This window comes from Gadus macrocephalus, chromosome 21, assembly GCF_031168955.1.
Source record: "Gadus macrocephalus chromosome 21, ASM3116895v1".
Classification (NCBI taxonomy): domain Eukaryota; kingdom Metazoa; phylum Chordata; class Actinopteri; order Gadiformes; family Gadidae; genus Gadus; species Gadus macrocephalus.
In genome coordinates, this window is record NC_082402.1 from 475708 (window position 1) to 490460 (window position 14753).

Here is a 14753-nt window from a genome sequence, read left to right on the forward strand (position 1 = left end):
GACACTAGTCATCATGTCTGTCCACCAATCAGAGACACTCGTCATCATGTCTGTCCACCAATCAGAGAGACACTCTTCCCTCTGTCCTCCAATCAGACACAATCTCATCTATCTCTCCTCCAATCAGAGGCACACTCTCATCTTTCTGTCCTCCATTCAGAGACCCACTCTCCTCTATACATCTCTCCTCCAATCAGAGACAAGTTCTCATCTATACATCTCTTCTCCAATCACAGACAGACTCTCATCTATACAACCTACATCCTAATGCATGCTAATCAGAGACACACTAATGTTAAGGGGTTCATCGGATAGCGAGAGACTTTTCTGAAGAACACAGCAGCTGATATGAAGGTTTCGTCAAACCTTCTTTGATTGGCTGGGTTTGGGCTTGCGGGCGGAGTCTGGGGTCAGCAGGGCGGCTGGGGGGCGTTCGATTGGACAGTCCTGCAGGGAGGCGTTAACCTTCTCCGCGTAGCGCTGGAAGTCCTCCGCCTCGATGTCACGGTCCTGTCTAGAGAGAGACACCTGTCGGCTCACCTGTGGTGTGGGCGTGGTCTACTGGGGTCACCTGTTAGTGTGGGCGTGGTCTACTGGGGTGACCTGTTAGTGTGGGCGTGGTCTACTGGGGCGACCTGTTGGTGTGGGTGTGGTCTATTGGGGTGACCTGTTAGTGTGGGCGTGGTCTACTGGGGTGACCTGTTAGTGTGGGCGTGGTCTACTGGGGCGACCTGTTGGTGTGGGCGTGGTCTACTGGGGTCACCTGTTAGTGTGGGCGTGGTCTACTGGGGTCACCTGTTGGTGTGGGCGTGGTCTACTGGGGTGACCTGTTGGTGTGGGTGTGGTCTATTGGGTTACCGATTGGTGTGGGTGTGGCCTTTTGCTTTACTTGTTGATGTATGCGTGGCTAAACGGGTACCTGTTGAAGTAGGTGCGGCCTATTGGTTTACCCGGTTATGTAGGTGTGGCTTAGTGGGTACCTGTTGATGTAGGTGCAGCCTATTGGTTTACCTGTTGATATAGGCGTGGTCTATTGGTTTACCTGTTGATGTAGGTGGGGTCTATTGGTTTACCTGTTCATGTGGGCGTGGCCTATTGATTTACCTGTTGATGTATGCGTGGCCTATTGGTTTACCTGTTGATGTATGCGTGGCCTATTTGTTTAACTGTTGATGTAGGCGTGGTCTATTTGGGGGGACCTGTTGGTGTGGGCGTGGTCTATTGGATGAACCTGTTGGTGTGGGCGTGGTCTATTGGGACACCTGTCGGTGTGGGCGTGGTCTATTGGGTTACCTGTTGATGTAGGCATGGCTGATGCAGCCGGTGAAGTTCTTGAGGCTGCTGGTAGGAGATCCGCCGAGGTAGAAGCTCCTGAGCGAGGAACTCAACGAGGAACCCGACACGGCAGCCGAGGACGGCCTCTTCTTCTCCTGCTTGTCTTTATCGTCCACCACCAGGAGGTACCTGCAGAGACAGGGAACCGTCGGGGTCAGCCAGGTTCAAATGTTCAGGTGTAAATGGTTAATGGACTGCATTTATACAGCGCTTTTTCTAACCATTGGCCCCTCAAAGCGCTGTACAGTATTGCTGTACATTCACCCATTCATGCACACATTCACACACCGACGGCGGTGTCAGCCACGCAGGGCGACAGCCAGCTGGTCAGGAGCAGTCAGGGTGAGGCGTCTTGCTCAGAGACACCTCGACAGTCAGCTAGGAGGAGCCGGGGATCTAACTAGCAACCTTCTGGTTACAAGTCAACCCGCTCTACCTCCTGAGCCTGTACTACCTGTCCTGCAGCAGGACACCAGCTCAGAGGGTACTACCTGTCCTGCAGCAGGACATCAGCTCAGAGGGTACTTCCTGTCCTACAGCAGGACACCAGCTCAGAGGGTACTACCTGTCCTGCAGCAGGACACCAGCTCAGAGGGTACTTCCTGTCCTGCAGCAGGACACCAGCTCAGAGGGTACTACCTGTCCTGCAGCAGGACACCAGCTCAGAGGGTACTTCCTGTCCTACAGCAGGACACCAGCTCAGAGGGTACTTCCTGTCCTACAGCAGGACACCAGCTCAGAGGGTACTACCTGTCCTGCAGCAGGACATCAGCTCAGAGGGTACTTCCTGTCCTGCAGCAGGACACCAGCTCAGAGGGTACTTCCTGTCCTACAGCAGGACACCAGCTCAGAGGGTACTACCTGTCCTGCAGCAGGACACCAGCTCAGAGGGTACTTCCTGTCCTACAGCAGGACACCAGCTCAGAGGGACGTACTTGTTTTGGCTGAGCGTCGCCACCAGGAAGTGAGTCCTGCCGTCGTTGTAATGTTTCTTGTGGGACTTGACTTTGGTTCCCTTGGCGTTCAGGACCACCATGCCGTTGTCCAGGGCGATGCTGAACTCCTCCTTCTGCAACACGACAAATCAACAGAAGCCATGAAGGGAATCCAATGACTGAATGACTGTGCCTGAATGACTGAATGACTGTGACTGAATGACTGATTGAGTGACATGGAGCATGGGCAGGCTGTTGCGTACCCCCTCGCTGTGGTAGAACAGCAGGCCGCTGGGGTTGAGGGTTCTGAAGTTAAGGCCGCCCTCGAAGGAGTCGAAGGGAGAGATCTTGGCCGTTGAGCCCAGGTACCCCTGGCCCGCGAAGTACGCTCTACGGGACATCTGTCAGAGCACCGGGAGAGCAGAGAGAGCGTCAGCCAGGTGCTTCAAGATGGAGTTCGTTGATGTCAGAGGTGTCAATATTAGGGTGAGGGTCTGTTCTTACGAAGGCCTCCTCCGGACAGCCGTTGCTGATGCCGATGGTCCCCGGTTCCTCCAGGAGGTTGAAGTCCTTCTTCTGGAACTGGAAGTTCTTCACACATCCCCTCAGGCCCACCACCTTACTGAGCTCCGGCCTGTACCACCACACACAGTACCACCGTTACATTAATCCCTTACCTTAACGTCACCCGTAACCACGTTATCAAACCTAACCCTTACCCCAATAACACCAAACCCTGCATATAAGTCAGCCAACCCTTACCTGAACAAACCCTTATCTTAACAAAACCTTACCTTAACCACCCCTTACTTTGACAAACCCTTACCTTAACCAGAGTATTAATGCCTGAACATACAGCGAAACCATTAGCTTAACACTTACCTTAATCCTTAAATTACAGAGTAGTATCATACTGGCCCTTTATTGAAGGGTGCTACGTAAATCTAATATAGTATGAATACCATCATTAAACCCTTGACTTAACTTCACCAACCTCTATCTTAGCCACACCAAATATTGAAAAGACTTAACCATCTCTAACCAAATACCTAACCTTCTATTTTAACTTTCACTGTAACACTAAACTCGTTGACCTTTGACCCATGGCGGTATGCTGACCTGGCGCTGAGGACCTGAGAGGGAGCACCTCCTATGTAGATGTCGGAGAAGGGCAGCGTTATCTTATGGGGGTTCTCCACAGATTTGACGTAGCTTTTGTCCACCAGCAGGATAACCTTCTTGGACTGGTGGTAGATCACTGACACCTGAAACCAGAGGACACTCATTACACGTTGGACTGAACCCCTGAATCCAGAGGACACTCACTACATGTTGGACTGAACCCCTGAAACCAGAGGACACTCACTACATGTTGGACTGAACCCCTGAAACCAGAGGACACTCACTACATGTTGGACTGAACCCCTGAAACCAGAGGACACTCACTGCGAGTTGGACTATGTTGCACTAAACCACAAGTTGCACTTATCTTTAAACCAGAAGAGACACACTACATGTTGCACTGAACCCCTTAAACCAGAGGGAACTCACTACATGTTGCACTGAACCCCTTAAACCAGAGGACACTCACTGCATGTTGCACTGAACCCCTTAAACCAGAGGGAACTCACTACATGTTGCAGTAAACACCTACCTCATGGTAGCGTGCGTCGTTGATCTTGAGTAATGGAATGTGGTTCTCGATGCGATGCGGCCCGTTGTCGAAGCCGAAGTCGTACTCTAGACGGAGGTACCCGTTCTTCAGCTCCAGAATGAAGAAATTAGCCTGAAAAAGTTCATATCGTTAGCTTCCTAACAATATTTTGGCCAAATTGTGATATCTGACCAAACTCTACTCGCCTAGCGCTGCTGATTCACTCTGCCTCATTGGCTATATCCTAAGCCAATCAGAGTGCTTTTTACATTCCATAATCACTATCTGCCTAAGTCATCGACTACAAGATGAACCTTCAAATATGACTTGGACAATGATGCTATGAGGCTAACGATATCTACGATGAGGTGTTGGGACAGACACTACCCACGGCCGACGCACCTCTTTGACCATGAGCAGCAGGAGGCCGTCGTTGGCCACCGTCCTCACGGCGATGTCGAACCGCGTCACCACGCCGAACTTCCCCCGGCGCTCCATGTTGTTGATGAGAGCGAAGCCCGTCCCGTCGAACAGGTAGCTGGAGATACGACTCTGGGAGAAGGCCAGCTTATACCTGAGGGCACAGAGACACGCGGCGCTATGAGACGAGACCAGGGGATATGAGGAGGAGAGGCCTGGGGATACGAGAAGAATGGACCCGGAGATACAAGAAGATTTGACCAGGAGATATCAGAGAGATAAGACCAGGAGATACAAAGAGATGAGACCAGCAGATACAAGGAGATACAAGGAGAAGACACCAGGAGACACCAGGAGAATAGACCAGGAGATACAAGGAGAAGAGACCAGGAGATACAAGGAGAAGAGACCAGGAGATACAAGGAGAAGACACCAGGAGACACCAGGAGAAGAGACCAGGAGATACAAGGAGAAGAGACCAGGAGACACAAGGAGAAGAGACCAGGAGATACAAGGAGAAGACACCAGGAGACACCAGGAGAAGAGACCAGGAGATACAAGGAGAAGAGACCAGGAGATACAAGGAGAAGAGACCAGGAGACACCAGGAGAAGAGACCAGGAGATACAAGGAGAAGAGACCAGGAGACACAAGGAGAAGAGACCAGGAGATACAAGGAGATACAAGCAGATTAGACCAGGAGATACAAGAAGATACAAGAGGATAAGACCAGAAGATATTAGGAGATGAGATCAGGAGATACAAGCAGGTGAGGAGATAGTGAGGTGAGGGTTGGTACCTGGGACAGGGGGGTGTTGCGATCACGTCCACCATGTGCGTCTCTTTGAAGTTGTACAGGCTGATGACGTCGTTGTTGAGCGAGCCCAACTCGATGCAGCCCACGAAGGGTGCCAGGCTGAGGGGGGGCGGGAGCTGAACACACAAACAAGCCATCACTCCGTGTGTAACTCACTGTATAATGGGTCATGTCACACGGGTAGCTGGGCTCTGAGTGACATTCAGTCAGCCAATCAGAGATGCTCAGTCACTGATGACCCTGTCTGGTGCCCTTGGAGATTTATTAATTCATACATTATTTATGCTGCTTGGAATGGTTGGAATGGAGAAGATTATATGAATACAAGCGGTATTGTTCGCTAACGGTGTTTACTTTGGAAATACTCCACTATAATATTCGGCATCTTGATTAGGGTATCTGATTGGCTCAAGCTCATCCAATCAGCTGCAGAGTAAGGATGACTGAAGAAGACGTCTCTAAACAAACTAGACATATTGAGGAGGGCAGAGTCTGTCTGGGCAAGGCTAGTGATTCCTGGGTTAAAGGTCAGACTTGATTGGGGTTCGACGCCACAGTTAGACCCACAGATAGGAGGACGGTCAGTGTGTTACCGTGACGTCAGGAGGCACTCCGCCCACAAAGAAGACGATGTCCTTGGGGTCGATGTCGAACAGGGAGTCGGTGCCCAGGGACGCCCCCTTCTGGATGAACTTCTGCTCGTCCGAGGTGGTCTGGCTGGGGATGGTCAGGAACACCTTCCCGTGGCGGCCCAGCCTGTCACAAACACAGCCGTTAGCGCCGGTAGCACTAGCTGCTACATTACTGCACTGGTTGCACCGTTAGCACCAGTAGCCCAGCTACTTTGACGTAGTGCTAATGCTAATAGTGGTTCTAATGCTAGTCATGATGGGGCAGGCACTCTATTTTGACGTTGTGCTAATGCTAGCAGTGGCGCTAATGCTAGTAGTGGTGCTAATCCTAGTAGTGGTGCTAATGCTAGTAGTGGTGCTAATGCTAGTAGTAGGGGAGCCAACAGTTACCTCTCCACTTTGACATTGCTCTTATGCTAGTAGTGGTGCTAATGCTAGTAGTAGGGGAGCCAACAGTTACCTCTCCACTTTGACGTTGCTCTTATGCTAGTAGTGGTGCTAATGCTAGTAGTGGGGGAGCCAACAGTTACCTCTCCACTTTGACGTTGCTCTTATGCTAGTAGTGGTGCTAATGCTAGGAGTGGGGGAGCCAACAGTTACCTCTCCACTTTGACGTTGCTCTTATGCTAGTAGTGGTGCTAATGCTAGTAGTGGGGGAGCCAACAGTTACCTCTCCACTTTGACGTTGCTCTTATGCTAGTAGTGGTGCTAATGCTAGGAGTGGGGGAGCCAACAGTTACCTCTCCACTTTGACGTTGCTCTTATGCTAGTAGTGGTGCTAATGCTAGGAGTGGGGGAGCCAACAGTTACCTCTCCACTTTGACGTTGCTCTTATGCTAGTAGTGGTGCTAATGCTAGGAGTGGGGGAGCCAACAGTTACCTCTCCACTTTGACGTTGCTCTTATGCTAGTAGTGGTGCTAATGCTAGGAGTGGGGGAGCCAACAGTTACCTCTCCACTTTGACGTAGTTGAAGACGGGCGGCCACTGGCTGACGGGCTTGGTGCTGAGGGGGATCTCCACGTCTTCCCCCCCCAGGTTGTACACGTACACCAGGTTGTCGTTCTTGATGGCCAGGCCCACGTAGTCCTTCTTGCCCTGCAGGAAACACAGCCACAGACCTTTATTAGTACTGTCCCTCGTCACAAACTGACACACAGCTGAGAACACACAACCATCCCTCCAACGTGTACCTTCTCAGGCTTACTTTGAGTACTCCAACATTTACATACAGACACTTTTATTCCAAGTGACAAAGCGAAAGCAAATGAGCGTATGTCCAACGGTTCACACACACTAATTCAGGACAGAGTCGAGCAAGCTTGTTGGGAGCAGTTAGGGTGAGGTGTCTTGATCAGGGACTCCTCGACACTCGGAGCGAACTAGCAATCTGCCGGGTACCCGGCAACCCACTTTACCTCCTGAGCTAAGCCTCTCCTCTTCTAATATAGACTTCATGACAATAGATGAATGTCATTAATAGTAATTGTGCTTTATGGTACATACGTAACATATGTGTATTAAAGAAGCAAGGAAGTTCAAAGAAAACGAAACAGAGGAGATATGATTGATGGTAGGAGGTTGTTACCCACCACCACTGCACAGACTGCTCTGACGTCAGCAGGGTGGAGATCAGAGAGAGAGAGAGAGAGAGAGAGAGAGAGAGAGAGAGAGAGAGAGAGAGAGAGAGAGAGAGAGAGAGAGAGAGAGAGAGAGAGAGAGAGAGAGAGAGAGAGAGAGAGAGAGAGAGAGATGGTATTTATGTAAATGAGGCTCGACGAAGGAGGATGGTTGAGTGTGTGGTGAAGGGCGACAGTATCTGAACAACACATGGCTCATTCTTCTTCTCTGGCCGGATATTCATGCCATGAACCCATGCTGTGACCATGACAACCAGGAAACAAACAACAAACCATCCTTTGTTTGGTGAAAATGGCACAAGAATAGAAACGTTTCTGTTTTTTTGGGAATTTGTTTTTGAAGTGGAAGTGTTTGAAGCTTGAAGCCTATTCATGCTAAATTACATGTGTGCCGTTTGTTAGAAAATAATAAAAAATATAATATACAGTATATAAATGTAATAGAGTATAATATAAAGTACATAAACATAATAAAGGGATTCAGTTTCAACCAATACAATATACTTAGTCCACTAGAGCTGCTTGAGACGCTAGTTACAGGCTGGCTGGAGCTAGAGGCTAGTTACAGGCTGGCTGGAGCCTAGCTAGAGGCTAGTTACAGGCTGGCTGGAGCTAGAGGCTAGTTACAGGCTGGCTGGAGCCTAGCTAGAGGCTAGTTACAGGCTGGCTGGAGCTAGAGGCTAGTTACAGGCTGGCTGGAGCCTAGCTAGAGGCTAGTTACAGGCTGGCTGGAGCCTAGCTAGAGGCTAGTTACAGGCTGGCTGGAGCTAGAGGCTAGTTACAGGCTGGCTGGAGCTAGAGGCTAGTTACAGGCTGGCTGGAGCCTAGCTAGAGGCTAGTTACAGGCTGGCTGGAGCCTAGCTAGAGGCTAGTTACAGGCTGGCTGGAGCTAGAGGCTAGTTACAGGCTGGCTGGAGCTAGAGGCTAGTTACAGGCTGGCTGGAGCTAGAGGCTAGTTACAGGCTGGCTGGAGCTAGAGGCTAGTTACAGGCTGGCTGGAGCTAGAGGCTAGTTACAGGCTAGCTGGAGCCTAGCTAGAAGCTAGTTACAGGCTGGCTGGAGCCTAGCTAGAAGCTAGTTACAGGCTGGCTGGAGCTAGAGGCTAGTTACAGGCTGGCTGGAGCCTAGCTAGAAGCTAGTTACAGGCTGGCTGGAGCTAGAGGCTAGTTACAGGCTGGCTGGAGCCTAGCTAGAAGCTAGTTACAGGCTGGCTGGAGCCTAGCTAGAGGCTAGTAAGAAGCTAGTGGGTGGTCCACTAGCGCTAGCAGAGACACTAAACACTAGCTAGAGGTTAGCTGGAGGGTATCTTAAGGCTAGCTCCGCTAGAGCTGCTTGAGTAGCTAGGAGCAAGCTATCGGCTAGCGTTCCTAAATTAGCTTTTACCGGAAGCCATCTTGTTCCCCTTCTTTACGTTAGTAAGAGCGTATGAAGGATATGAACCGCGGAGGAGGAGGAGCTATATGTTCAGGGGCGGGGCCTCCTTACGTTCCGGTCTCCGAGGTAGAGCACGAAGCGGTCCTCGATGGGGTCCTTGTCGGGGTCCACCCTGATGAACAGGCTGATGGAGGTGGAGGTCTTCAGCTCCTCCAGGTTGGAGTGGGGCTGCACCTCCACCGAAGACTGCCCGTCAAACTTCATGGACACCTGGACCTGAGGACCCATAACGTATAGCGTTAGGAAATGTTAACGGTTAGATATAACATCATAACATGTTAACGGTCAGATGGGCTACATCATAACATGTTAACGGTTAGATATACATCATAACATGTTAACGGTCAGATGGGCTACATCATAACAGATATAATAGTTGGATATGACATCAGAACAGCGGTGAACATGTGCTCTCCAGAGCGCTGGTCTCACCTTCTTGGCCACGCTGCGGGCCTGGGCGATGAGCTCCCGGATCCTGAGGATGTTGGTGGTCACGTTGTTCACCGGCTTCTTCTGCTCCACCACCTTCAGTTTCTCCAGCAGCGCTGGGACCAGAAGGTGGAGGCTCTCCACTGGAGACCAGAGACAGCGTGAGGGTTAGGTAGGTAGATGCGTTGAAACATAGGGGTCTACAGACTCAAAATCTACTATAATCTAATGTTATCCACTCTAATCTGACCTAATATACTCTAATCCAATATTATCCCCTCTAATCGAACCTGATCTACTGTATTCTAACATCATCCCCTCTAATCTAACCTGATCTACTGTAATCTAACATCATCCCCTCTAATCTAACCTGGTATACTGTAATCTAACATCATCCCCTCTAATCTAACCTGGTCTACTGTAATCTAACATCATCCCCTCTAATCTAACCTGGTCTACTGTAATCTAACATCATCCCCTCTAATCTAACCTGATCTACTGTAATCTAGTGTAATCTGCTGTATTAACATCATCCCCTCTAATCTAACCTGATCTACTGTATTCTAGTGTAATCTGCTGTATTAACATCATCCCCTCTAATCTAACCTGATCTACTGTAATCTAGTGTAATCTGCTGTATTACCATCATCCCCTCTAATCCAACCTGATCTACTGTAATCTAGTGTAATCTGCTGTATTAACATCATCCCCTCTAATCTAACCTGATCTACTGTAATCTAGTGTAATCTGCTGTATTAACATCATCCCCTCTAATCTAACCTGGTCTACTGTAATCTAGTGTAATCTGCTGTATTAACATCATCCCCTCTAATCTAACCTGATCTACTGTAATCTAACATCATCCCCTCTAATCTAACCTGATCTACTGTAATCTAGTGTAATCTGCTGTATTAACATCATCCCCTCTAATCTAACCTGGTCTACTGTAATCTAGTGTAATCTGCTGTATTAACATCATCCCCTCTAATCCAACCTGATCTTCTCTAATCTCCGTCCTCCGTGGAGGTGCTGGTACCTGCTTCCCCGGCGGAGGACACGGCGCTCTCGTAGTCCTGGGTGGAGTACTGGTTGTCCCTCATGTTCTGGGCCCACTGCTCCACCTGCTCCGTGATGGGCTCCATCTCCTGCAGAACCTCCAGGGACTGGTTCCTAGTCGCCTCGGCCACCTCCTGGGAGAACTCCAGCCTCCTGGGGGTCCTGTCTGTGGGGGGCCCCGGGCAGAAGGCCCTGTTACTCAGGTTGTTGAGGTACAGGACCCCTGAGGTGTACCGTAGCGTTTATCACACTGTCGGGTGGGGGTACCTGGACGTCGGGGGATCTATTTCGTCAACGTGGATAAAGTGAAAGATATCTGCTTATGTAATTTAAATTGGGGATTACTGGGATTACTTTGATTACATGGGGCCCTCTGTTGGGTTAGGATTAAGGTCAAACCTAACCCTAACCCTAACCCTAACCCTGACACTGCCCTTTACCCTCTATCGCCATCTACTGGTGCTATGTGGTTTCACCCTCCTTTAATAATAAATAATAAGATACATCACACTAGATACTGGAGCCTGGGCAGCCTCATCCGGGATGTCCGATAGGTTGCCATAGTAACAGCAGGTGGCCTCACCTCCGTGAATGTCGTTGATGTTCTTCGTGATCTCCGCTAGTTTCCTTGAGTTTTGATCCATCGTCTCCTTGGTCTCCTCGATATACTTCTGTTTGTCCAGCACCTCGGCTTCCAAATCTGTTGGCGTCAATCTTTATTAGTACAGACATCTGTGACAATCGTTATCGATACAGATTTCTGTAACAGTCTTTATTAGCAGACTTCTGTTGCAATCTTCATTGGTACAGATTTCTGTAACAATCTTTATTAGTACAGAATTCTTTAACTATCTTTATTAGTACAGACCTCTGTAACAATCTTTATTAGTACAGACTTCTGTTAAAATCGTTATTGATAGGGTCTACTGTTCCAAAGCAGTGAAGGCCTTGAGTAGGACCAGGATAAGGGGAGGGTCAGGCTCACCGATCTGCTCTGAGTGCAGCGTCACCGACTGCTTGAAGACGTTGCCACTCTGAGTCACCACGAAGTCCAGCTGCGTGACCATCCCAGCGATAGCCTGGAACAGACGACAAACAAACATACTCACTCAAACCTGGTCTTCCACGTGTTTGACCTTTAGTTTACATGTGTGTGAAACACAGAGAATACCGTCGATATTGATATTGGTGGACCATCAGGTTGAACCTACCTATATCTGATCTATGTATTGGATATTGATTAACGTACATCATCAGGATGAATCTCTGTATACTCTCATCAACGTATTGGATATTGATTAACATACTTTCTAATTTGATCAACGTATCGTATATTGATTAACATGAGGATGAATCTCTGTGTAATCTGATCCTGTAGCGTATATTGATTAACATGAGGATGAATCTCTGTGTAATCTGATCCTGTAGCGTATATTGATTAACATGAGGATGAATCTCTGTGTAATCTGATCCTGTAGCGTATATTGATTAACATGAGGATGAATCTCTGTGTAATCTGATCCATGCGTTGATCCTCAGAGTGTGTGTTGGTGACGTACGTCTCCGGCGCGCTCCGAGAGGCTCTGCGTGGTGACGGCGGTGTCGTTGGCGTCGTCGATGTACTTCACAATGTTGTTGTAGACGTTGGCCGCGCTGACCGCCCGCTGGACGAACCCGTTGGCATCACTGCGCTTCAGGTCCCTGCTCAGAACGTATACCATAACGTTAGTATAGACCTTATGAAACAACATATACCATAACGTTAGTATACACCTTATGAAACAACATATACCATAACGTTAGTATATACCTTATGAAACAACATATACCATAACGTTAGTATATACCTTATGAAACAGAACATATACCATAACGTTAGTATACACCTTATGAAACAACATATACCATAACGTTAGTATATACCTTATGAAACAACATATACCATAACGTTAGTATACACCTTATGAAACAACATATACCATAACGTTAGTATATACCTTATGAAACAGAACATATACCATAACGTTAGTATACACCTTATGAAACAACATATACCATAACGTTAGTATATACCTTATGAAACAACATATACCATAACGTTAGTATATACCTTATGAAACAACATATACCATAACGTTAGTATACACCTTATGAAACAACATATACCATAACGTTAGTATATACCTTATGAAACAGAACATATACCATAACGTTAGTATATACCTTATGAAACAACATATACCATAACGTTAGTATACACCTTATGAAACAACATATACCATAACGTTAGTATAGACCTTATGAAACAACATATACCATAACGTTAGTATACACCTTATGAAACAACATATACCATAACGTTAGTATATACCTTATGAAACAACATATACCATAACGTTAGTATACACCTTATGAAACAACATATACCATAACGTTAGTATATACCTTATGAAACAGAACGTATACCATAACGTTAGTATATACCTTATGAAACAACATATACCATAACGTTAGTATACACCTTATGAAACAGAACATATACCATAACGTTAGTATAGACCTTATGAAACAACATATACCATAACGTTAGTATACACCTTATGAAACAACATATACCATAACGTTAGTATACACCTTATGAAACAACATATACCATAACGTTAGTATATACCTTATGAAACAGAACATATACCATAACGTTAGTATATACCTTATGAAACAGAACATATACCATAACGTTAGTATATACCTTATGAAACAGAACATATACCATAACGTTAGTATATACCTTATGAAACAGAACGTATACATTCACTTTGAGGGCATTGAGCAGAAGCGTTTATCCAAAGAGACATTTGTCAGAAGAAAGAAAAAAAACAATATATCTCTGTCGGTATAGTGAGGATGTAGAACTAACCATCACTAGGTTAACCCGTTCCCGTAGACAACAAAGACAGCTAGGACAAGTTGCTACCCAATGCTGGGTACCGTTTGAGGGCCAGGACTTACAACAGACAATAAGTGTGTGCATTAAGTGCCAGATGTACACCATATGATAGAGGGGGGGGGGGAGGGGGGGGGGACTCTGAACGAGTCTCTGGTCTTGTACCACCCAGTGCTCTGGTACCAACAGGGCGGTGGTGGGTAGGGAGGGAGGTGCTCACTCCTCTAAGGTGTCCGCCTGCAGCTCCAGCTCCCCGGCAGCGTCCATGGCGCTCTGCACCAGCCCGGGGTCCACCAGGGACAGGGCCTCCAGACGCACCAGCAGCTCCGCCTGCCCCCCGTCCACCTCCGCGTAGTACTGACCCACACTCTGTCACACGCACACACAGAGACACACAGAGAGACACACACACACACACACACAGAGACACACACAGACACACAGAGAGACACACACACACACACACAGAGACACACACAGAGAGACACACAGACACACACAGAGAGAAACACACAGACACACACACACACACACAGAGACACAGACACACAGAGAGACACACCCACACACACACACACAGACACACAGAGACACAAACACAGACACACAGAGACACACACAGACACACACACACACACACACACACACACACAGACACACACACACACAGACACACACAGACACACACAGACACAAACACAGACACACAGAGACACACACACAGAGACACACACAAACTCAGTGTTGATACTTGACTAACTAGGTTTACTCCTTGGTTTATATACACAGTGTGAGGTCATAGCTTGTAAATGTGGTAGAGGTTTGTGAGGAGTGAAGGGGGTGAGGAGTAAAGAGTGTGAGGAGTGGAGAGTGTGACGAGTGGAGAGTGTGAGGAGTGGAGAGTGTGAGGAGTGAAGAGTGTGAGGAGTGGAGAGTGTGAGGAGTGAAGAGTGTGAGGAGTGGAGAGTGTGAGGAGTGGAGAGTGTGAGGAGTAAAGAGTGTGAGGAGTGGAGAGTGTGAGGAGTGAAGAGTGTGAGGAGTGGAGAGTGTGAGGAGTGGAGAGTGTGAGGAGTAAAGAGTGTGAGGAGTGGAGAGTGTGAGGAGTGAAGTGTGAGGAATGAGGAGTGAGTGAAGCAAGATCAGTGTGATGAGTGAGGAGTGAGAGGAGTGAGAAGTGAGGAGAGAGGAGTGTGGAGGAGTAAGGAGAGAGGATTGAGGAGTGATGAGGAGTGAGGAGTGATGAGGAGTGAGGAGAGAGGAGTGATGAGTGAGAGGAGTGAGGAGTGAGAGGAGTGATGAGGAGTGAGAGGAGTGAGGAGTGTGGAGTGATGAGGAGTGAGAGGAGTGAGGAGTGATGAGGAGTGAGAGGAGTGATGAGGAGTGATGAGGAGTGAGGAGAGAGGAGTGATGAGTGAGAGGAGTGAGGAGTGAGAGGAGTGATGAGGAGTGAGAGGAGTGAG

General features: G+C 48.1%; 1 protein-coding gene across 1 annotated transcript in view; it reads right to left on the reverse strand.

Moving 5' to 3' along the window:
- Positions 1-14753, reverse strand: part of lama4 (laminin, alpha 4) — a 29849-nt gene that overhangs the window by 5205 nt on the left and 9891 nt on the right. The window contains exons 14-31 of the mRNA XM_060042141.1: positions 13514-13662; positions 11909-12050; positions 11335-11428; positions 10933-11049; positions 10330-10515; positions 9297-9436; positions 8916-9080; positions 6743-6888; positions 5754-5916; positions 5143-5276; positions 4327-4498; positions 3925-4056; positions 3390-3535; positions 2775-2904; positions 2534-2671; positions 2271-2404; positions 1294-1464; positions 367-514 (exon numbers count right to left, since the gene is read on the reverse strand). Coding sequence (XP_059898124.1) covers positions 367-514; positions 1294-1464; positions 2271-2404; positions 2534-2671; positions 2775-2904; positions 3390-3535; positions 3925-4056; positions 4327-4498; positions 5143-5276; positions 5754-5916; positions 6743-6888; positions 8916-9080; positions 9297-9436; positions 10330-10515; positions 10933-11049; positions 11335-11428; positions 11909-12050; positions 13514-13662 — 2607 coding nt within the window. The remainder of the gene's footprint in view (positions 1-366; positions 515-1293; positions 1465-2270; positions 2405-2533; positions 2672-2774; positions 2905-3389; positions 3536-3924; positions 4057-4326; positions 4499-5142; positions 5277-5753; positions 5917-6742; positions 6889-8915; positions 9081-9296; positions 9437-10329; positions 10516-10932; positions 11050-11334; positions 11429-11908; positions 12051-13513; positions 13663-14753) is intronic.